The sequence below is a fragment of the Ambystoma mexicanum genome, chromosome 4q (genome assembly GCF_040938575.1).
Source record: "Ambystoma mexicanum isolate Mex_15411 chromosome 4q, UKY_AmexF1_1, whole genome shotgun sequence".
Taxonomy (NCBI): domain Eukaryota; kingdom Metazoa; phylum Chordata; class Amphibia; order Caudata; family Ambystomatidae; genus Ambystoma; species Ambystoma mexicanum.
In genome coordinates this window covers 1225872915-1225897686 of record NC_090928.1, presented here as the reverse complement: position 1 = coordinate 1225897686, position 24772 = coordinate 1225872915, and the positions used below count along the sequence as shown (strand labels likewise).

Genomic DNA, 24772 nt, shown 5'->3' with positions numbered 1-24772 from the left:
AGCGGTAAACAAGTCGCTAACGAGAAAATACTGCCCCTCCGGGAGCGAACCCGGTTATGTCATCTCACCCCACTCCTGAGTCTGGTGGTCCAGGCTGCGTACATTACCATCCCTCCGGATAGGGACGATAAGCGCATCGATGGATGGGCATGCAAGGTATTTTCAGCTGGGAGTATGGCGTTGAAGGCAGCCAACTCCTCTTGTGACTTGGCAAGATGTTTGTAACCTCTGTGGGATTGGATATCTATGGCGGCTGAGCATATTCCCAAAGGGGAAGAAAGGGAGGGCTTCCTAGCTCTTAAGTACGGCAAGGAAGCAATGTGTGAATCCCTTCAGTCTTGGTTGGATGTTGCAGACAGTGTCAGCAGGTAATACGCAGATTTGCGTGGTTGCGGTAGTCTGGTTTTGCACCGGATATGCAGGCTAGACTTCTGAACATGCCATTTGACGGGTCTCACCTTTTTGACAGCAAGGCTGACAAGAGCCTTGAGAAGCTGCGGACCTCTAAGGCAGCCGCCAAGTCTCTGGGCGCTGCTGTTAGGCAGCCTCAGCCTTTAAATCCTAGTGGAGAGCAATGGAGGGGTAGATCCTTTTGTTGTTACTCCTCATTTGGAAGGGTGAGAGGAATGGCCAGTCAAAGAGGCCAATGGAAGTTTCCTCGTGGTGGACGAGATAGATGTGCCAAAGCCGCTCAAACAGCATCCTCTTTGCCATCAGGCTCTGCTACTGCTGTTTCAAAACCGCTCTGAGGCCTTCGGTCACAGCGCACCGGTGGGGGGCAGGCTGTCTCGGCATCTGGAAGAATGGCATGCCATTACTTCGGATGCTTGCTCTCTGGAGACAATAGCTCATGGGTACTGCCTTTTCTTCGGAAGCCTCCTGACAATCCACCTGGAGTATACTCTTTGAGGGTTCCAGATCTGCTGCTTGTGCAGTAAACATTAACCCTGCTAGATAAAGGTGCTATAGAACCAGTGTCTGTAGCGCAGAGGAACAAGGGCTGGTACTTGAGAAATTTGAACAAATCCCCCAGGAAGGACATATTCAAGATTGTAACTCTTTCTCAGATCCTTCAGGCCCTCCAACATCAGGATTGGTTGGCGTCATTGGACCTTCAGGATGCTTATTTTCATGTGCCAATCCATTTCAAGCAAAGGAAATGCCAGAGGTTCGCCGTTGGTGGCTCACGCTTTCAGTTTCGAGTCCTACCATTTGGGTTGACATCCGCTTCAAGGCTATTCACCAAACTGATGTTGGTAGTGGCAGCACATCTCGGGAGGGGGGGGATTCACATCTACCCCTACCTGGACGATTGGCTGATGAGGGCGAGTTTTCCTGAACAAACCTTGGATCATCTCAATGTTACCTGTCACTCCCTTCACAAATTGGGCTTCTTCCTCAACTTCAAGAAGTCCCAGTACATTGAAGTCATTCAAGAGATCTTCGCCCTTTGGGAAACCCCGCAAGTGGATCTGTTTGCAACCGCGCCAACCGGAATCGAGAGCAGTACTGCTCAAGGAAATTTCTTCAGAGGAGCTCTAGGGGACGCATTCGTGGTGGATTGGGAATTCCCGCTACTGTTTCCTCCAGTCCCCGTCATTTCTCAAGTTCTTAGGCGGTTTAGACTGTTCAGGTCTCGCATGATCCTAGTTGCTCTGGATTGGCCAGGAGATTGTGTACCCGGATCTTCTGGAAATCTTCATTTGTCCTCTGATGCGTCTTCCCCAAAGAGAGGATCTTCTCTCGTGAGAGGAAGATCGGGTTCTCTATCCAGAGGTCAGGACACTCAACCTTCACGCATGGCTTCTTAAAGGTTGAGCTACAAGGATTGGGATCTCCCGGATGATGTAATGGAGGTGTTGCTTTCAGCCAAGCGACCGCCAACAAAGTCTCTGTACCATTGCCGTTGGAATAAGTTATGCGAATGGTGCAGAGAGAAGAATGTTAATCCTGTTCAGTGTTCAACTCTGGATGTTCTATCCTTTTTGCTTCATTTAGCCCACAATGGTCTTCAGTTGGGGACCATTAAGGGTTGCCTAGCAGCGCTCTCTATCTTTAAGCGCTCATCGGAGGAATGCTCTTATTTTAAAATTCCTTTTGTTACTCAATTTCTAACTTCACCATTTCAGGTTCCGGTTTGGGACCTCATCTTGGTCTTGAAGTTTCTGATGGCTGCTCCATTTGAACCATTGCACTCATGCCCATTGAGGTTGTTAACCTTTAAGACTTTATGTTGGTTGCTCTTACATCTAGAGTAGAGCGAGCGAATTGCAGGCACTTTTTTCCACGCCACACTTTACTGTATTCCAGGGTTGGGTTGGGTCAGAACCTCCTTTCTACCTAAGGTAGTTTCGGACTTTCATTTGAGTCAGAAAATTGTGCTACCTGCCTTTTATCCTCCTTCGCATCCTCCTTCGCATCCTAGTAAGGAAGGGAAAGACTTCATAGGTTGGACCGTAGGAGAGCTTTGAGCTTTTATATTTCCAGAATGTACAAGGTGAGAGTCGATTACCAGCTCTTTGTGGGGTATACCAGGCACAAACTAGGCCAGGCTGCAGCTTGTTATAACCACTAAAGACAAGCAACAGTGTGGATGTTCTTTGGAAGCAGTCCCTATTGGTGAAATTGCAGGTGCTGTGCTTGAAGCAATCAATGTGCTTCATAACTGGGACGGTTGTGTTCATCTTTGAGGTTTTAATGAGTACAAGGTTCAATTCTGGTGCTGATCACAAATGTTGTGCATTTACCCTGCCTTACCTGGTGCTGATCAGGGATGCAAATGCAAGTTGTGGCCCTAATGGAGCATTAGCCCCTGTATCCCTGAACAGCTGGCTGTATAGGCTCTGACTAGTTGGAAGCATTTATAATATGTTAGTGTGGGTATAGACTACTCCACCCATGGGGCTCGGAGGGGCATTGTTCTCCCTCTGAGAACCCCTTTGTAAACCTGCTGGGGAGTCCAGCAGCTAGATGGTTAACCAAGAGTGAGTGGATTATGGATTCTGCCATGTATGGTTACAGCGGACTAACTATGAGATAGAGGGATGCAGTTGCCAAAACCAGATACTTCTGGTGTCTATGACATTTCCCATTGATTAGCTGGTTGCCAAGATGTTTTATATTGATACTAATTTGTCTGTTATCCTCTGTTTTAACCCTTTGTTGTTTTCATTTGCAGAAACGATTGTGAGCATCTCTGCATCAGGAAATGTTTACCTTACTTTACGAAACTGAAAAAGCCCAACTTCACGCAGAAACAAGGATTGTACGCCTCTCTTCCAAAAGAGACACAATGCTCTTTTTCCACTCAAAGCTGGAGGCATGGCCCTGGTGTTCTCTGAATAGGACAATGGAGCCCTGACTGTTCACTAAACCCAGGACATTGAGGCATACTAGTTTTTGGCGTTTATGCTCATTTTACTTCTGCAATAGGTTCCTTCATTGGGGGCCACTTAGATTAATGTTCGGCAATTACTATGAATAGTTGAGCTTTGGAACTGTTAACAGCACCCGCATCACTCTGTACTGGATTTCCATCCAGGCGCTTCTTATCGCCTCCTTACTGACTCCAATACCGCAACCTCGTTGGTCTCCTGCCAGCTTCATCCTGCAAGTGATACTTGATATGCATTTCTACAGCTGTCCCATGCCTTTTTACATTTTTATACCGTTTGTGCTTGTAACAAGTTTGTTGGGATGCATTTCTATACATTTGCTAGACACATGGGAGCCTTCATTGACTGGCACAGGCCTTTTGTTCGGTTTTAAAATGTTGAATATTGTCTTTAGTATATAGACCTTTTGGTTGTGGAAGTCTTTGGTTTCAGCCCAGCACAGTTTTCGTCTGGCCTCTGTAAAGACGTGCATCGGTTTTTATTTTCCTCACAATGTGGCCTCTGGAACTAGGTGTGGTGTTCCAGTTTAGGTTTCACTAATCTGTACAGTAGTAGAACATGTTTATTATTTATACAGCTCACGGTGTACTGAATCATAAAATGTTTCTTCCTAAAATCTTGCCCTATGTTGGTTTGACTTATTTCAGATCAGCCGTTGTGATCGGACGGGTGACCACCCACATATGTACTTGAGTAACATTGAGAAACGTTTGACAGTCCGCAATATTGAACATGCATTAATCCTATTCTCAAATTACAGCAATATCTGATTCTTCATCCTAAACAAAATTGGACATTGTCGGTCCTAAAATGTACTTAATTTTCTGTTACTTTGGCAAGGGTGCTATAAGGGGACTTGTGAATATGAACGCTGAATGTTAGAAAGTTGCACCCACACGATGCAGTAGAGAGGAAGGGAACTATTTGATATGCTTGTGGCAGGGAGGGTGGTTGAGCAAGGGATGGGGAGGTCTCTCTCCCACAATTCTGTTCAAGGCGTATGTGTTAACCAACTGAATGTGATGGGTGACTTGGGTAATCCACATTCATCCCAGACTTGATTCACAGGTGCCCGTGCCAACCAACAAATATAACACACTCCTAGTGCCTGCCCCTCCTCTCAACCTCTGCAGCTAAAGATTCTATAATGGGAATAATCGATTTCCCAAGAACCTGCACGCAATTCTATAATGGGAATAATCAATTTCCCAAGAACCTGCACGCAGTCCGCTCAGTAATCTGTAGAATCTTCTCACATCCCACCGTTGTGGCTTATGCCTTTCTCCATGGCTTTAAACTGATTGCCTTTAGCTAGCCACAGTTGCTAGAGGTGTTCTGCAGCACATAGTCTGTTTTATGACCGTTCGTGTATCCCATCTAATTAATCCATGTATGTTTTTTACCACCTTCTGTTCTGAATTGGTTGTGAAAAAGCCCTACTCTTTGACTTTGTGGTCTCTCAGCTGCCTGGCCATTATGTTAACCCTCATTATACATTAATCCCTATTACATTCACGCTTTCTGGTCTTTCAGTCTCGTAAGCCTGCTTGTCTGTTTACTAACCCACTCAAACCGGAGTTGGCTTACTGCCAGACGTCTGTTTTCAGCATGTTGCTTCTTTAGTGACTTCGCCTTTTCCCCATTCTAATTAATTGCACTGCGATCTACCACTTGAACCATTTTCTCTCCCCAGATTTATCCCCCTTTGTTGACCCCTGCAGCCCAACCCCAGCAGCCACTGCTACTTCCTTGGAAAAAAAGCAGTAATACTATAGTGACTATTTTGCCTTGGAATTAGTCTGCCGGTACCTTTGGCATGATATACTAAATATAATTTATATTTTCCGACCTTTCCTGTTCCGCACAGTTGTATGTACTTCCAAAGAATATACAAGCAATGCATTTCAGTTTGTGTTCCTCCCTGTCTTTATTTTAATTTTATTTTGTATTTATTTTTTAAAGCAAATTGTGATGTATTTGGTTGTCTATAATCATTGGCTCTGGGTGTTAGCCATTTATCCACAATAAGCATTCGCAGTGAATCCCCAGTAGTGTCTGTCTTTACAGCTGAATCTTAGTAAAACTCTAGGTATGTGCACTGAAGATGTGTGGTCCGTTATCCCACCAGATCCAAGAATGTGATGCATTAAACACTGGCGTGTTAGTGGGATGTTTCCGGCTCTGTACGTATGCGTTGGCAGTCACCTTGTTCCGTCGAATATGCCATCCATCTTTTGAGGGAAGAAAGCAAAGGGCCTTCTATGTTTCTTTTATTGTCATTAAGGCAAAACTGGTGAAACTACAAGTTAGTGTAGTATCAATGGTAATGTATAGAAAAGGAATCCTCTAGCGTTCTGAATCACACTTTGTTCTATTCTGCAAATACCTTTCACGTTATTGTACATGCCAATATGTAAATGTTTTATGACGTTATTAATACAGCAGGATGTGGAACATGCATGTTTTAAAAGATTTGGTATTCTTTTTTATTTGATTTGATAATTAAAATCTGTTATAATGTAAACAAACGAGAAAAGGCCCATTATTGTATGTTTCTATGAAATGTTTTTGCTTCTTTTGATCCTCCTGCATCTGAATTCTATTCTGATACTTTGAAGAGTGAAGTACTTCCTCGGTTGCAAAACTCCCTTCCCAACTTTCACATGCAATAATGAACTCCAGTTGCCTTCCTGCCTCGATAGTGTCCATACTTCAGAAACAATTGCCTCCTTCTGGATTCACCCAATGTTCTGATTTATTTTTGTCCAACAATGTCTCTATGGGTTCATTTGAACATCTCAAACATTGAACAGAGTATAAAGTAGATGGTTGTACTAAATGTGTTTTGTAAATGTCCAGAGTTGTCTCCAGAGCCCTAATGTATGGTCCATTTATACTATTGCTCTAGGCAGCGGAGGGTTCTGTAGTCTTCCTGGGTCCACCTTTTAGTAGCATTGGTCAAGCAATCCTGGCCCAACTTTCATAATGGAATATGGGGTGGACAGGAAAGTAGGCTAACACCTAATGTTTGATAAAAGAATGCCCGTACTTGCAGGTGCAAATAAGTACATTTGGCATGTATGAGCAAAGGCCATGTCCAAGGTAGAAAGGCACATGTTTTTAGGATATTCAAGTCTGGGTTTGCATCATTGTTTAGGTTCGTGGGGCTCAATACAGTCAGTGTGTGGTATGTTCTGTTGGGATGGACATAAGCCTATCCCACCCCCCTTAGTCGCTTTAAGGTGAGGCGAATCCCATATGAGATTGTGTAGTGTACAAGGGGGAGAGAGAACCACATTATAAAACGTGGTGCTGGTATAATGTAACACGAAATAGATGCATAACCTTAGAAGATGCATAGTAAGAAACACCAATTTGTAATTCGGGCGGAGGCAGGGATTCTATGGGGATGTTTTAACTGTTCCTTACACAAAAGATTTAAACTTAAAAGTGGGAGGGAAGGTCGTGAGGGCCCCCCTCTTATACTCTGAGTGTTCCTGTCAACTTGCTTGGTAGGGATCTGCTAAGTAAGTTGAATATGACGATCTCGTTCAGACTGTTGTATCGTCTGTGCCACACCTGGCATGTGCTCAATGAGGGCTATGCTCTTGATACATGCCATGGCGTGTGATGTGGCGGTAAGAGGCATTCCCGTAAATCCTGACATGTCAATGGCATTAAAGTGCTAGCACGAGCGGTGCCCCAGATTACCAAAACTTGCTGGAGAGTACCCACTGATTTCATCTTCTGACCTGTGGTGTCCCCAGAGGTAGTTGCGGAATGATACTCACACTAGACTTAGAGGACCTTGTAGTGTCAGCTAAACGAATTGTGGTGTTAGGGACTGACCCTGACGCACCGTGTTATGCATAGATAGATATGCCCCTCAAAGAGTTAACAGATGTAGAGCTTTTTGAAGACAACAACGATGACTGGGAGATCATTCTCAAAATGTGCATACCCAGTGAGATAATGGTGCAATACTGTAGGGTTCAGAGCCCCCTCGTGGATGTGGTTGCACCCCCCCTCCATTCAGCCAAGCAGACTTGCAGCACTTTCCCACACATTTATGGATGAACAAACCCACATGATGTAGGGATGCTAAAAGAAGTGACCCCTGTAAGGATCACACTTAAATGTGGTGCAGGACTCCCCCCGGTGAAACAATACCCATTGTCTAGGGAAGCAGAGGAAGGGATCAGGGAAACAATACAGGCTTTGCTGCAACAAGGGATCATAGTAGCCTCTACCTCACAATGAAATACAGTGATATACCCTATCAAAAAGGCAACAGAGGGCAGTTGGAGGATGATCCAGGATCTCCACCCCCTTAATGACGTACAAAAGGAGTTTCCACTTGTCCCTAACCCGGCGTCCGTTTTGTGCAGCATCCCCAAAGAGGCAACCCATTTCATCGTTGTATACTTAAAGAATGACTTTTTCTCAGTACCCCTGTACCCAGACTCCCAGTAACTCACAGCATTTACCCTGGGTGAAAAGTGCTACAAACATACTAGTTTGCCTCAAGGGTACTGTGAAAGCCCCAGTAGTTCCAATAGGATACTGCACAAAGACTTTAGTTGCATTCAGGTATCCAGCACGATCATTCAATACGTAGATTTACTGGTTTGCAGTGACAGTGAGCAAAGCGGTCGAAGGGACTCCATTGCATTATTACAACTGCTAGCACAAAAGGGGTACAAGGTGGACAAGGCAAAGCTCCATTACTGCCAACTGGAAGTACTATACTTGGGGCAACATATCACTAAAGATGGGAAAAGAATCATCCCAGACAGGGCGGCAGCAGTGCGTGCCACTCCGAAACCACTCACAATGAAGGACATGCAGACATTCTTAGGATTGGGCAATTATTGCAGGGCATAGATTCTTGACTAGAACGCATACAGTTGTACAAACAATCACTTGTTTCACTGTCTGCCTTATAGAGAGGGTGGAGTACAACTGCCGAATCTGGAGAAATACTACCTTGCAGCCCAGCTAAATTTTGTGGCCAAGTGGTAGTCAGACGAGGCCACATCAGAAACTGTACTCTTACGATGCCCAGTGGCGCCAACATGATAAAAAGAAGTACTGTGGGCACCTCTAAATTGTATGGGGAGCTTTCCCATGTTGGTTACATTGGGTAGGTTGGTGTGGAATAGTGCTATGACGCTCATAAAAAAAACATTGTGTGCCCCTACTCTCCTGAGACCCCAATAGCAGCGGATGTCTGCAAGCTCAGCACAGACTTGGCAACAGTGACACTGGAAGAGGTGGGACATTTACTTATGGGGCGACCTGTACGGTGCAGGTACCTTTAGAGAGTTTGAAGCGCTGAAAGAGGGGCTACCAGGTACCAAAGAGCCCAGAAAGTGGCCGGAGAAAAATGGGACGGATGGCCAGAAGAACCGACACCAAACCCCTTACTAACACTAATGCACAACCTAGGAGACAACTGGAGGTCTGTGTCTAGATTGTACAGCTCTATAATGCATGGGCCAAATCCCACGAGTGCACTGCTGAAAGGGAAATGGGGGTGGGGGGAAGATATAGGCACCGATATTACCGAAAAGGAGTGGGAGAGGATATTAATATACCCCACGGAAGTATCCAGGAACTCCCGCTTCAGGCTGATACAGCTGAAAGTACTGTACTGCACATACATGACTTGCCACAAAATAGCCACATTCAACAACAATGAAAGATCATCATGCCCAGGGTGTGCACAAGGTGATGCAGACTTGATACACATGTTCTGGGACTGCATGCGAGTGTGAAAGTTCTGGGCAGAGATAGAACAGGCTTGCAGGAAGCTGGGATAGTGGGATATAAATGGACTCCGAAAGAATGCTTGCTAGGTGCATAGCCCAGAAACAGTAAATACAAGCATGTGGTCGGGTTTATGGATACAGTGTGCATACTGGCCAAAAAATCCATTGCAATGGCCTGGAAATCCACTAGGTTTGCTGGTACCAAGAATTTGAATGTTGGACCAAGGCTGAATCTAGAGACTGGATGGATGGTGCAAGAGGTTCTGGTGATGATGGAAGTGACAAATGTGCTGAGTGGAAACTGTTGGTCTGGGACATGTTTCACCCGTCGGACGACAAACCCCCTTGAACACTCTTTGGCCCTGTGTTTGCAATTGTCAGTCTTGGCTGTTTAAAACTACCCAGAGGAAACTAAGGGGGCACTGCTATACTGTAGATATCCTCATCGTTTTAGGCCTGCCACCACACCACATGCGCACAACAATGACAGCAACACAGTGTTTGACAATGAAGATGTTGGTGGTTGTTCTGTTAATATTGGAATGTTTCCAGGAGAATACTTTCGCCATAATGTAAGCATTTGATACATGAACAACTGTACTTTATAAATGCCAATAAAATACTTTATAAATAAAATGAAAAAAAAAAGAAAACACATACACAAGGCCACTCCTAGGAGGCCTCAAGGAAACACAAACAAAAAAACACAATAGAGTCGACCACATACGTGATCGGGAGTTTCAATGATCTAAAGGAAGTAATCTCAACAGCACCCCCGATTACATTTTCTCACTCAAGTGGCATACTCATGACAGCAGTGCTGACACAGAAAAACAAAATGAGCCATAAGCCTCTGGCCTATTACAGCGGCACCCTTGACTCTGTGATGCAAGGGCAGTTCGCATGTGAACAGGCTTGTGGTGCTGCGGCCTTTGCATATGAAAAAAGTTCCACAATTTTAAGAGTGCTCAGTGACACTATATGTGGAACACTCATTCTTTGCGATCCTGGACCGCTTAAAGTCCACTCTCACCACCCAACGGGCATCCGCCTATGAGAACCCACACATCCACGTTGTAAGGTGTAAAACAGTGAACCCGCCACGTTCCTCACACAACCATGCACCGCAGAAGATTTGCAACCGCATGCCGGTGCAGTTTATGAAGGCGAAGATATTCCCACAGCGAAAGACAGTCCCCTGGAAGAGGGTGAAGTATTTTTTGTTGATTGGTCAGCGTCTACTGATCAGGATACAGGGCAGACCTATGTTGGGGCTGCAGTGGTGCGGCTATTGGAAAATGAATGAGACCCTTGTAATGAAAACACTGCCCATGCATTACTCAGCCCAAGCAGCAGAGCTAGTGACGCTCATTGAGGCCCATTGGGTGTCCAAGGTGTGTTCTGTCAGTCTATTCTGATTATGCTTATGTCACCACGACGGTGCATGCAGACTTCTCGCGATGGAGAAGGAGGGGCTTTAGTAGGGCAGACAGCTCACCAGTGCAGCAGGCCGCCCTGCTCAACACTAATTTCTGCCGCTGCAGAACCTTCTGTAGTGACAGTCATTAAATGCATAGCACATACCAACAAAACTGACAATCTGGTTGGGGAACGCAACCGCCGATGCTCCAGCAAAAGCTGCAGCATATCTCCCAGTGCCCACCTCTGCTGAATATGTTGTAACAGGCACCACCAGAAACAGACGCATACACAACACTCCCAATAACACAAATAATTGAAATACAGCGTAGGGCACCCCCTGAAGAGCAAGACATATGGCTCAAACGCAGATGCGTGCAATTTCTAACTGATCTCTTGTGGCGACAGCAAAGTACAGGAAAGGTAGTAATTACCGAAGAATTACTGCACACCGCTTTTGCGCAATTAAACTACCCATCCCACAGCTCCAAGCAACACATTGCAGCGGACATCTGTCCAAGAAGATTGGGAATAAACCAATCTCCAAGAATACCTTTTGACTATGGTCATTGAATGCACTACCTGAAAAGTGTTAAATACAGGAATGAAAACATGGCGGGGCACGCTGCCCTGCCCCATCGAACCATTTTGGGAGCTGCATGTTGAGTATGCAGATATGGGGAGAGATGAAATGGAACACCATCTCATTGTGGTATGTCCCTTCTCGAGGTGGGACGAAGCTGACCCATGTGCCCACCCAGTTGCCAAGTATGCTGCAGAATTCCTCGTACGAGAGGTATTCCCCACATGGGGTGTGGGACGTCTTAAGGTAAGAGAACGGCACCCATTTCTTCAACTAACTTTTCAAGGAGAGCACAACACTGTTAGGGATAAAACACTGCATATGCTCAGCTTACCTTCCAAAAAGCAAATGGGTTGGTGGAACGAATAAACTGCCTACTCAAAAGCAGACTCTCCAAATTATGCAACACCCTAAAAAACCCTTCTCCTGTGGGGAGAGCATCAGATGCCCATAGAGCAGTGGCAATCCTGGGAGAAGAGTTCAAGCAACATCACCCAGTTGACACGGGCAATAGGTTGCATGCCAAGGCAAATGGCACCACTAAAAAAAGAGGATGCACAAACATCAACAGCCTGCAAACTGACCCAGCACCCACCAAACCATTGTTGCCGGGGGAACTGGTTTATGGCAGGAGTTTGTGAGAAAATTTAACAATCCCAGGTTCTATGGCCCCTACAAAGTGTTTTCCACCCCTCTTGCAGTGAAGATGAAAAGGCTTTGATATTGGAAACGACTCTGACATTCGCAGGGCTCTACCCGATTCAGCACCAAATGACCAAGACTAATGCAACTAATCTACCTCAGGTTATGTAGTGTCATGCTGCTTATTTAAGTGCATGTGAAAGAGAACAAAAATGCATTGCTGCTAGAAGCATGAGCTAATACAATTAAAAACTCTTGCTCTTTTTCTCACTCTTCCTCTTTTCTCTCTTACCTCTCCACCACTTACCCTGTTTTCCCTGAAACCCCATACCTTCCAATCCCTTTGTTCTTCCAATTTATTCCACTGTTGCAAAGACGACTTCAACATCGAATTGTTCATTGTCTAGAAATAGAAGAGATTAGTAGTAGTAGGATGTATTCTTATGAATGTGGCCTTCATTTTACAAACTGCTTGGGGACAATGATTATTTGTTTTTTCACCTTGTATGGGAATTTTTAACCGTTAAATACAAATCACAATATCACACAAATCAAAGGACAGGTACAGTCAATTTTCATAAATGATTTAGTACATCTATTATTGAGTTCCCTGCATCTTCTCCCTGGTCAGAACACCCTGTCCCTCTGTGATGTTCTCGGCATAGGTTGTGCTGATGCGCCGCCTATCTAACAAGGATAGGAAGGAGAGAAAGAACTTCCCTAATACTACAATGAGGGTGTTACTTTGAGACTAAGACACACACATTGGGATAGCTATTCCCATGCTTTTGTCATGTTATGATGAAGCAGTTCATATGGGACTATTTGCATATGGTCAAGGACCATGTAATTTTATACATCCTGCATGAATTGTGCTTGGCTATGCCATGAATTTAATTTCATAAAAAATAAAATAAAAATGCAGAGATGACAACCTCTCATAAGGTATAAAACCTAGATGCTTGATGTATTGGTTTCTTTACATCAGCCTTGTAAAAAGCACACAATGACCATTGTTTTGCATTTCTCGGGCAATGGTTCAGGTGGGCAACAATTATTGAAATTGTTACCTTTTGTTGTGTCTTATAGGAACTGGTCAGTGATCGTAGTTATTTAACGAACAAGTGTCTTTCTTAATTAGGAGACATCTGTTGGATCTCTGGTCGACTGGTTTCAGTGACATCTTTTGTTATGTCATCTTCAGGACCGATTTCTTGGATGTTGCAGCAATCAGTCATTCACCCATCAGGGCACCCAGCTCAATCTACAGGATAAAGTCGAAATACTTTTTTAGACCGGATTGCTACTTTGCGTCAGGGAACTTGTTTATCATTGCATTCTATGCTATTTAAGAATATAGGGTTCAAGGACATTCATTTGCCTCCTCCCACTTTCAGTAGGTACATACCACGTCCCAGCCATTTTGTTTAAAATGTTAATGTTTTTATTAGGGCTATATTGGGGGGCATCTTTTATCTGGACTGGCCATCTAAAAAGTGGGGGGGGGGAGTGCACAGAGATCTGGAATGATGGTATAACCGCTAATTTTACTGAATTGACCAAAGCCTGAGTAAAAGAATGAATGAAAGTGTTATATAATAGAACCAAACAATATGACCAGAGCCAAGTATGTGACGCGCCACAAATAGCAACTCCCACACAACTGTATGTACAAGTAAAATGTTTGAAGTATTACTCAAAGTCCATTTGTGTAATGCAAGCAGCACTGTAAATATTACAAACAGCAGAAGTAGGGTAGCAAAAAGGCACGTACTACACCATAAGAGAATAAGACAAGCATGTACACCCAAATAGGATGCATATCATGGCTAAGGCCTAGACGCAGTTGAAGATATTAGTCATCCCGAGCACTCCAACAGTTGGTATTCTGACATGAGTAAGGTGGGAGGACGAACAACCAATGGCAGTTGCTACGTCTGCTCCTTAATACTGCACACATCGGGGCACCCAAGGTTTTAGTACCATAGGAAGTACTGATGGAGGCACAATGCCTAATTTATCTTGTGCTATGAAGGTTCAGAGGCACTTTCCAGGGACACAACTTTCACCTTTAACTTGTTGATCTGGATGCTCAGAATTGTAAAATGAGCACAACCAACACAAACTGTTTGAAACAACCCTATCTGGTGATCGAAGGGGCGAAGTACACTAACAAGTGGCAAGAAAGAATCCTTGCATGTCAAGCTGAAGGACTTTTAGGCTTTCCCGAAAAGATTGTGGGACTCGTGGAACAGACATGCGCATAAGTCTGGACAGAGCACATAGCCAAATTAACATGGATTAGAGCCGTAGAAAAGCTGCTACAAGTGTACCAACAAAAGACTTATGATCTATACTTTTTCAGTGAAGGAACTATTTGTCGGCTCAAACGAACGGTGTAACAGAACTGTGATTATTCCAGACCTCGAGGGGCACCGCAGCGCTGATTGGCTACTACTGGGTGTGTTGCCAACTAGCGTACTTGCACCGCCCAGCCTCCTGGAGGGGCTATTGTTCGGTGGCTACGCTGCACACAGCACTTTTAGTCCCAGAAGAACCCCTATCCGACAACACCCACAGTGCCCCCAACCATCGAAGCTCAACATACAATGCCACCACCAAACTTCGCATTCTTCCTGAGAACCATCTGACCAACTACGAAGAAAGAAAAGATCATCCAGCTACATATCAACACTCATCCAAACTGCTCACGCAGATACCTGACAAGTACAAGCTCTATAATTCCGCAGAGACATTTTTTGCATCTTTAATACCCAGCCTACAGACGCGAGCAAATGCCAAATTGCTACAAATCAGATGGGAGCTGATCCAGTTGGCTAATGACGCTGAACAAGGGTTCAATGTCTTAATGTGGAACTAAGGGCCCTCAGGTTGATGACTATGAGAATGGGTATGTGCTGACTGCCATCGAAGGAGGTACCTTCCGAAGATGCTGAAAATGGGACATTGTAACACGTCATCGCTGCAGTGCATGAACTGGGGGTGAAGATGAAAGAAGTTGGCGTCCAAGAAGATTAGTACTCCCTGGCCTTCAGCTGGGCCCCATCATGGCTTGGAACATTGGTGACATTGCTGGTGCCCATCATTGTGTTTGTCTTGGAGAGCTTTTGCACGTGCCAATTGGGTCTCCGGTGTTGTGTCAAAGCAGTACCTAATAGCGCAATGATGGTGTCTATTGGCAGTCCTAAAGTACCTCATAATACAAAAGAAATAGATGTGTAATCTGACCACCCTGTTCACCACATGTTCCCAATCCCTGTTGGAGACACAGTTGACATTGTATTACACAACCATTGTCTCTCCCCCTGACTTGGAAAATTGCAAAGAGGGCTGGGTTGACTTGACCGGGGATGGGGCTTGCGTTTACATGACATGTATACCAGAGGAGTATGCACAAGCAGGAGAAAGCTTGAGATGTGTGTAAGGCCTGGATACCGATAAAGCGAACACCCGCCTATGAGGATCCAGTGAGAAAAGAAAATAAGTGCAAATATGGGGAAAAATGTGTTATTGTAAAAGTAACAAAAGGGGGGAATGTTGGGATGCAAATGAGCCTGACCCCCCCCCCCCCCTAGTCGCTTTTAAGGTGGGGCGAATCCCATATGAGATAATGTACTGTACATGGGGGAGAGAACTGCATTATGAAACGTGGCACGGATATAATGTAACGTGAAATAGATGCATCACCTTAGAAGGCGCATACAAAGAAATGCTATTTTGGAATTGGAGCAGAGGCATAGGCTTGCATGGCCGCCCTGCACCAATTTAGCTCCATGGAAGGATTTAACTAGCACAGATCATTAGGCTGAATGAGCCCTCAACACCAGTTTGCATGGAATCTCACCTCCTTGCAGTACCCATGCATCTCAACTAAGCTGCCAGCAGACCTCTAACCCTCACTCGGCCAACCCCCACATCCCATGATAGCGAGTGACCCCTAGCATAAACCAAGTGACCATAAAAGATCTAAGCATTATTTTACCCCTCAGCAGGAAATATATCTTTTGTAACACGAGGTACAGGAAGGGATACATTATAGATCAATATGAGGGTGGGAGCCTTGAGTGCAAGAGGAGCCATATCAACAAAGCCTAGAATGTGTGGGTCATTATGACTGGATTTCCTACTCCCCCCTGGCACCAGTCCCTGAGCCTCCCAGGTACATACCACAGTGTATGTAGTAGTAGGCTTAGCATAGTATTAGAGTTTTTACAATGTACCTTATGAGAGACCTGACCTTCACTCTATGAAGAGATGAGCCCAGCTGACCCACGTGGGAATCGACAGACCGCTGAAGAAATGCACCAATTGTAGCTTGGCATCCCCTATGGAGCAGGATCATGTATGTCTCACCAATCTGTGAGTTCAGACCCTATATGTGGGGTCATCAGTGACTCTCTGGCCTCTCAAAAGGCACCAACAATCTTTCTGGAGTCAGAACATTCTCGAGCAGCAGAGTCCTTTGCTGATATTTTGTATTCTGTACAATTAAACCTTGTTATCCTTGCAAGCTATCTCTTGGCCTATTTCCCTAGAGGGTTGTATTCATTCTTGTGTGAGCGTGAACAGGGGCTTGACTTCAGTTCCAAGGAAAGAAAAACCTGATGAGTAAGAACATGTCCCTATGCGAATGCAGCGGAAAACTGGGACTTCAAATAGGTTCAGCTAAAAAGGTGTTGCACTAAAATTTTATCGCAAAGTTTCTTTCTAATGAGGGGCTCGCAACTATATAAAATGCAGTCTTAAAGGCAATCCAGTCTTTAACTAGAAGCCAGTGCAGAACAAAATGCAATTGTGAAGTGTCAGAAATTAACAACTACATTCTACACCCGCTGCAGGCACCTGATCTACAGGCATGGATCGCAAGATGAAAGCGTTATCCCTAATCTAAACTGTAAGAGACAGACTTACTGAACCACTGTAGTATACAAGTCATGAAGTAGGAAACTGTTATTGGCGTTAGCATTTTGAAATAAAACTAAGCAACACTAAAGTAAACGGTGGGATACTCGCCCTTGAAACCTAAAAGAGCTCTTGCAGTTCCAACAAGCTCTAAAAATAGATCTCTAGCTAATGTATAGAGACTGATATTTTTCCAGACTATTTTTTTAATATTATTTTATTGGTTTTAATTCAAAACTTTAACATATTACAAAAACAATCTCAAATCAGATCCATCAACTTAAATACAAAACCCCAAACACCACCTCCCTCCCATACTCCATTGTCCTACTCCAGTCTAGTCAGCTAGTGTGACTCCACATGGCTTTGTTTGGGGTTGATCAGTCTGATGCTGAACATCCATATTTAGCCTCTCCTCCATTGCAGCCAAAAAGGATGTTAATGGCAAGATTAGTTTCATGTCAGTATCATTCCACATTCTCATCCACCATTCTTCTGCGCACACAAGTTGATGTTCGTCATTCCGATGACCCAGGTGAATTGATCGAACATCTTTTAGACCTGGACAGAACAACACCAAATGTTTGAGTGATTCTGCTTCATTCTCACAGAAACGACAGACAGGATTCACTCCTGCATTGCCGGCCCAATGACTGTATCGCTCTTTGGTTTTGAAGGCGTTTAAGCGAAACAGCAGAAAAAAGTCTGCAGGCTTTTGGACTCGGAAATAAGTGCAGATATTTTTGTAGCATATTGTATCCTCTTGCTTCTGCAGGTGAGTTTTTCATTGCTCTAGCAACGAGACGCTCACTACACGTGGCTTCCCAGTCTGCCTGCCAGATCTTTACTTTTGCTACCGTAGGATTTCCATGTAGGGTGACCAGGCGAATATTATATACGAGTAAAAGATCTTCACAACGTTTTGTCCATAAGGAAACCATATCCGTTCCCCTCGGGGTTGCATTGTGAAGTATCCGAAATTGCAGAATTCCTTCCTGAGCTCTAGTTTTCCGGTATAAGGCCAATTGGTTCCAGATGATCCGAGCATGCAACGAAATTAACGCCAGTTCGTATCTTATGCATGCTGTTGAAATTCCAATTGGAAGACTAAGAGCTTTAGTCCAGAACATATGTTCGAGCGATGCCCAGTGATTTGAAGGGCATCCAAAAGCATTTTCTGCTCCGTACGTAAGGATCGGCGACACCTTTTGTTCATAAAAGTTTCTCAGGGGTTGCATCGAGAATCTTCCAAATTTTTTATGCATCAAAAGGCCCTGACATGCTAACTGACCACATTTCCTCTTTGATTCACGTGTCAAAGGGTCATCGCAAATGCTGGAATTTACCATCATGCCCAAGTACTTCATGCTTTTTGATATGCGTAATTTGTCTTGCCCAAGTTTCCACACAAATTTTGTCTCCTATGATCTTAAAGTCATGCTAGAGTTATGGAATATAAGTATTTCACTCTTTGTGGCGTTCATTTTCAAGTTGTTTAGATTCACGTACCTCTGTACAGCCTCTAGTTTGCGTTGTAGGCCGATCGGAGTCAAATCCAAGATGACCAAATCGTCAGCATACAACATCCAATTTATTGGTGACGAGTTGAGCTTAGGTGGAAACGCCCTCACTGATGATATTGCATCACCAATATCTGAGATGAAGAGGCTGAAAATTGCAGCTGCCAGTGGGCAACCTTGTTTGACACCCTTGTGTGTCTTAATCTGGGCAGATAGAGAGCCAGACTCTTCCAAACGAATAGTGATCGATGTATCCGTGTGTAGATCTTTGATAGCAGCTAGTAAACCAGCAGGGCAGCCCCATGCACCTAACTTTTGCCAAAGAAGCTCTCGGTCAATCATATCAAAGGCGCAGGAGAAGTCCACAAACGCAAGGTAGATTTTGCTGTTTGTGCGATCTGCTTCCATTTTTAATAGGTTCAAGATGAGTAAGTTCAGCGAACACCCAACATTTTTGACAAAACCTGCTTCTTTCATCGATCCTTTTTGCTGATTGAGCCCAAATAACCAGGTTTTTTTGTAATAGTGTTGCGTAGATCTTGTCTAAAACATCAAGCAATGCAATTGGCCGTTAATTTTGAGGTTACCTTCTGTCATCTTTTTTAAAAATTGGAACAATTATCCCTGTTTTCCAAGAACTTGCCGACTGCCGAGACATGATTATTCTTGTGAATAAATCCACACAACTCGGCCCAACTGTCGGGACCGGGTGCCCTAGAGTTTTGGGCTTTCTTGATAACCTCGCAAATGTCTTCTCTCGGGAAATGCAAGTCCCATGGAGTAGGATCAATCACTATTAGCGGCTGCAACAACGGGTCTTTGTTGTAAAGTGTTGTAAAATGCTTCACCCACTCGAGTTCGGTTACCGGACACACTTGCAGCGCTTCTTGTGGTGATTCCATGCGATTAATGACACGCCAAAATTCTCCACTGTTTTTGGTTATTAGGGATTTCAGCATGGCCTGCGCGTCTTGCTGATGTAATAGAAATTTATGGCTTTGTAGCCAATTTTTATAGGCTTGTTTTGTGATTCTGTTTTTTTGATGCTATTTCACACTTTGGCCCTTGGTTGTTACTCCGAATTTCGGCTCGCATTTGTCTTTTGCGCCTCATCACTATTAAATCAAAACAATGTTTATTAGGAAATGATAGGTGTTTTAGACCGATGTTCTTTACTTTAAATTGACACAGTAGCGAAGGATATTCAACCTCCTCCGGGCTGCTCTTAAATTGGTTACATAAGTTTAACACCTCTTGTTCATTCAGCCTTACTCTTAAGCGGTTAGATTCGACCCGCACTTTTGTTTTCCATTGTCGTGGTTGAGCTATTATCAAGTTTTGAAATTTCAACTCTAACAGTTCATAGTCACTATGAACCATTGCCCGAACTTTCTAAGAGTTTATCCTGCCATGCATAGCATCCGAAATGAAAATATAATCAATCGTTGATGATTAATCATCACGATGCCACTTAGACTTTGCTGGAATATCCCCATGTGTGCAGCCGTTTACCATAGTTAAGCCTCTTACATTCAGTTCTTCCGACCAGTCTATCACCAGTTGTGATTTAGCTGGATTCTGTGGCTTAAAGAAATCGATATTTAAATCACCACATATCATTCCCGTCCCTTTATTTGCTTCAAGAAGGTTGTCAATGATTGTTGTAACTTGATCAAGGAACGGTAAGAGCCTGTCCAGCGATGGTTCCAGTACAGGTTTATTAAATGGATTATATCTACCTCCTTTCCTGCATGATTAAATTTGCCTATCTCAAAGACTTGAATGTATGAGGTGTAATTTTTTGAGTTTAGTAACTGATACCCTGAAGATCGCTTAATCATTGTTAGCAGGCCAGCTATCGGTCTCCCCTTTTCGGCTCTAGTGGCAGGATTCAGTGCACATTCAAACTCTGAGATCACTGGTGTTTCTATCATCCAGGTTTCTTGCAGACGCACCAATTGCAAATTGAGAAGCCAGCCATTATTTAGCAAGTGCATGAAGCCACGTGTGTTCCATGACGCAAGAGAGCAGAGCTGTGATTTCTCGTTTGTTGGGCATTAACTTGAAGTTTTACTGTTCAGAGCACTAGCAAGCCAATTCCAGTCGCGGCTGCTTTCTCTGCCCAGAGCGCTGTTTGCCAGACTGGAAACACTCCTATCGCCTGAAATAGCGCTAGTTAAAGTGATTTGAATATTCTCCATTGGATTTTTGCTGGGCGACAATTTCTGGTCAACCGACGTCACTCTAATACTTGTAAGAGCAGCACAGCTTGTTTTGGGAGTTGCCTCTGTCGCGCACAACTCTCCTTTCGAAGTTTGATTCAATGATCCATTTTTAAATGACAGGTTGCTGGAGTTGGAATTGATATGAGTAACCAAGGCACCGCCTGTGTGCCATACCCACACGTGTGTCAGTTTGGAGGGTCAATTACTTTATAGATATCAAACCCCAAAGACAAGAGATCTTCCCCAGCTTCTAAAATAGCGTTTGCAATTATGCTGGATACTTCATGTAATATAACCTTATTACAAGTTTCATTGGGAAATTCCACTATTTTTAGGTCTTTAGAACCTAGCGCTCTTAGACGGGATACATGATGGAGCAATCTTATTACATTGGTGCGGTTCAAAATCAATTTATCACCTGACTCTATCCTCTCCAACATCAATTTGAACGTCAAAATAACATCCAAGGGATGAACTGTTTCCTTCCTATTCTTCTGTGTAATCGCCCGGCCTCCGGGTTGTTGATACTCAGCTTTTCGTGATGGACAAGCAACCTCCTTTTTCAAGACCACCTCCGGTTCATAGCGATTTCCTTCAAAATTTGAACAGTTTGTCGGGAACTCGCTCTTGCATCCACTCACAGCATGTTTTGATTCTAAAATACATTTTAGACGTTCCCTTTTTTCTTGTAAAGTGGCAAAGGCTGGACTTTTTGGAGTCCACTCATTTACGCCCACTGTTTCAACCTGCACAATAGAACAAATCCTGCCCCCTAACTCTGATGTTGTAATTTTTATTTGATTCAGGGGCTCTTGTAACCCAGTCATTTTAGGGTGCAGTTGGTCTACTTCAGCATTCTTAGGAGGGGTGAATTCCACATGCCTAGAAGATATCATGACCTCTTTTGTAATCGCTGCAACCTCATGCGGTTGGTTTCCTGCAGCCTCCTCTTACCAACAAAATCTTCATACACAGATTGGTCCAGCAGCTCATCTTGGTTTGCCTTTTCCTCTTTGCTTAGGCAATGACTTGCCGATTTCAAATTATGTGCTGTTTCTTCTCCAGGAGTCTTTATCGGCTCCTTAGTTGGTTCATTCAATTTCAGGCATGTGGTGATCACTTTATCTACAAATTGTAACATGTTATTGTTGCGGAGAAATTTTCGGGCACCTCTTTGTGTGCTCTACTTACGTCCTGGCATGTTTTTTTGCTTTTTACTTTGCAAAACCTTTCCTTTTTTGTTTCCTGCCCTTTTTTGTGCTTCTACATCTGGCCCTCCAAAGATTGGAAACAAACTTGCTGAATTTGCACTAACACTGTCAGCCGCTTCTGGACCAGGAGTTTGCTCCCCACCTGGCAATTGGGTATCCAACAAGGCCATATTAGTTGAACTTCTGGCTTGTAAAAATGCTGTGTGAAAAGAAGTGTCCAGTGTTTCGCCGTGCTCGCCAACTTCACGGCATGCGTCTCCGGTATATGCATAGTTTTCGACTTCAGTTACCACTGGGAGCGCGGACTCCTCAATTTCCATATCGGGATTAGTTTCAGCAACATTTGTTACTAGGTGCCCTGTTTGTCTTTGTGGTGAACCGATCTCATTGGTCGTTACTCTCTTCACCGCCTGCGGCACAACACTTGTCAACTCATTCGTTGGCGTCTGTGACCCAGTACCAACTCCAGGTGACCCTCCACCTTTTGAGTCTAGCAGAACTTTCCTAAACAGAGACAGAGCTTCCTTTGCTACTTCCGCAAGCAACTTTTTATCAAGCATGTCATTACGTTTGCCATCGCTAATCGACGCCAGACCTGCCAATAAATTCTGAGTTACATCATCTTGTTTTGAGCTTTGGCAGATGTGCATTGATTCTATATGTAGGAGTTTTGAATTCATTAAGGCCAGCAAAGTTGTAACGTCTTTCACATTTTCATTTAGTGACTCATAAAGTTTAGTAAAAGGAGCCAACGAAATAGCCATCGCAAAGGTCACAGCTATTAATAGCTCATTCGAAGGCACATGAACACAGGGGGTATGTCCGCCACCTCTACCTAGCCTTGACATGCCAGGTGCAGTGTGACTAAATGCTGACTGTTCTCTTAGGACTTTCGGGAAATCTCGCTCAACAAATGAGGAATCTCTGGACATAGAGTCATGCATGGAGTCGTCACTGTTTACATTCAGCGGCATTTGGACTGATTGTGACAGAATAGTACCATGATTTAACTTGTTGTAGGGTGTCTGTCGTTTCTGAGAGTCCGCCACCTTCCCCCTTGGTGACTTTGAGGAATCGTCAGAGGACCCATCCTCTAGTGGTGTTACTCTTTTGTAATTAGCAGATCCCCAAATGTCCTGGTTGACATTAGTCATATTAAAGCATTGCCTTTTCTGGCATATCTTTGCCATCTCTTTTGAAGCAGGAGTACTCTCAGACGTCTGTTTACTAGCACATACTTTATTTAAATCAATTGGTTTTTGTAGGACTGTTGAGACTACCTCTAAGGTGTTTCTTCTGCCTTTAGTAGGTGTGATACACACTTCTTGGCTTAACACAATTTCACCTTGCACCCTTGTTGCTTCATTGAATACTGTGTCGTTTAAATTTGAGTCCGTCAGACATGAGGCACTAGACGTGCCTTTTACTGAGCTCATTGTGTGCACATTTTCCTGTTGCTGTAAAATCGGGCTCTTTGTTTTGCTTGTGTTAGACTTTGTCTGCGGGAAAGCAGTCACGCTTACCTCGCTCTTGTGTTCCCCGTCTCCAGGCGTCTCCGATGAGATTGTGTCCCTTCCTGGGCTCACAGCAGTCGCGGCATCGGCGGACAGCGCCTCCGCGGCTAAGCCCCTTGATTGGCTAGCCTGGCGCGCCTCTTCCAAGTCCAAGGGACTCTGTAGTGCCGCGACTTCCTCAACGGAGCGCAACGCATCCGCGTCACAGCCCCGCCCATCGATGTCATCGTGTGCGACCGCGGGAGAGTCCACCGGCTTCATTAGTTGAGGTCCCGCAGATGGCAAACTAAGGTCCCGCGGGTCCCCACTGCTCTCACCGGACCATTGCGAGCTTGGCGAGCCAGCCCCAGCCTCCGCAGGGACAGCCTCGCCACCCCCAACAGTACGGGTGAGTTTGTGTGTTTCCGTCTGCACTGATGCAGAAAGGTCTTGCATCAGTACTGCTTGTACCGACGTGTCCTTCTCTTGTGGGTTTCGTTCTAGCAATATTGCAGTAGCAGATGTAGGTAGTATTTTGAATACCTCTTCCACGACAGGAGACTCTGGTTCCTCCACAATATCCGCTATAGAACCACAGGAGTAATATAGGCTCATCTGTTGTTGACGAGCCAGCTTGGTTGGGTGTTCGTCCTGTAGAGCCATTCGTTTTAATTGAGCTCTAGTCCTTGAAGATGGTGTAACAGTTTCCATCTTTTCTATAGTTCCCCACGCCACTCGCCAAACAGATGCTCCTCACCCTTGCTCCTGAGGGCTTGCGCCGCAAGGTGTGGGAGGCGGCCTTATATGGGTTAACGCACTGATGGGATTAAAGGCACACGCACCTCCAGGTGCCACAAACTGATTAGCAAAAAACCCAGGAAACGGACGTAGTTTGGAGGGAGAAAAGTTCAGACACTGCTCACTCGCCACAGCCAGACTATTTGGGTTTCCCAATGGCACTTTGAGGCTTATAGCAACATCTGTGCCTAGATGCAGTTAGGTCTGCCTGGCTTTGCGCCTTATAAATATTTCAAATCAACAACTGGACTAATGTTTGAGGTCCTTATTCATTTTACAGCAAATGTTTCAAAGGGTAGTTACAGGCCCAATTATACAATCCCCTGTTAAAGGAGTGGTTCTTTCAGGATTTGTCATCAACCGACAAGGTATCTATTTTGGACCATATATCGATCAACACTTCAATGCATCTTACCGTGCATTTCAATACATCTGTGAACCGCACAAGTCCCAAATTTACAATTTATGATCTAATCAGTTGATTGATCGCCCTAAGTTAAATGCCCTTTGAGGCTCCTCTGTGATATCCACAACCGTGAGCCCTATGTTATGCCCTTTGTCAAGACGTTTGTGCACAACTTGGAGAAACCTCCTCAGTCAGCATCTACAAAATCACGTTTTTGCACTCTGAACAAGGAAGACCTTGTCATGCAATACACGCACACATTTATATTGCTTTGTCTGTTTGGACAAAAAACACGTTATAGTCGTTTACTTTGAATCAGTGCACCGAGTCAAGACTTTGGTATATTGGTATTAAAATGCACATTTTTCACTACATTGTGTTGGGTA

At 44.4% G+C, this 24772-nt stretch overlaps 1 protein-coding gene across 1 annotated transcript in view; it reads left to right on the top strand.

Moving 5' to 3' along the window:
• The window catches only part of LOC138468291 (exportin-5-like), a 1210104-nt gene extending 1206089 nt beyond the window's left edge, over positions 1–4015 (top strand). Inside the window, exon 31 of the mRNA XM_069608777.1 lies at positions 3179–4015. Within this exon, the coding sequence (XP_069464878.1) occupies positions 3179–3190 (12 nt within the window). The 3' untranslated portion in view covers positions 3191–4015. The remainder of the gene's footprint in view (positions 1–3178) is intronic.
• Positions 4016–24772: the final 20757 nt, after the last annotated feature.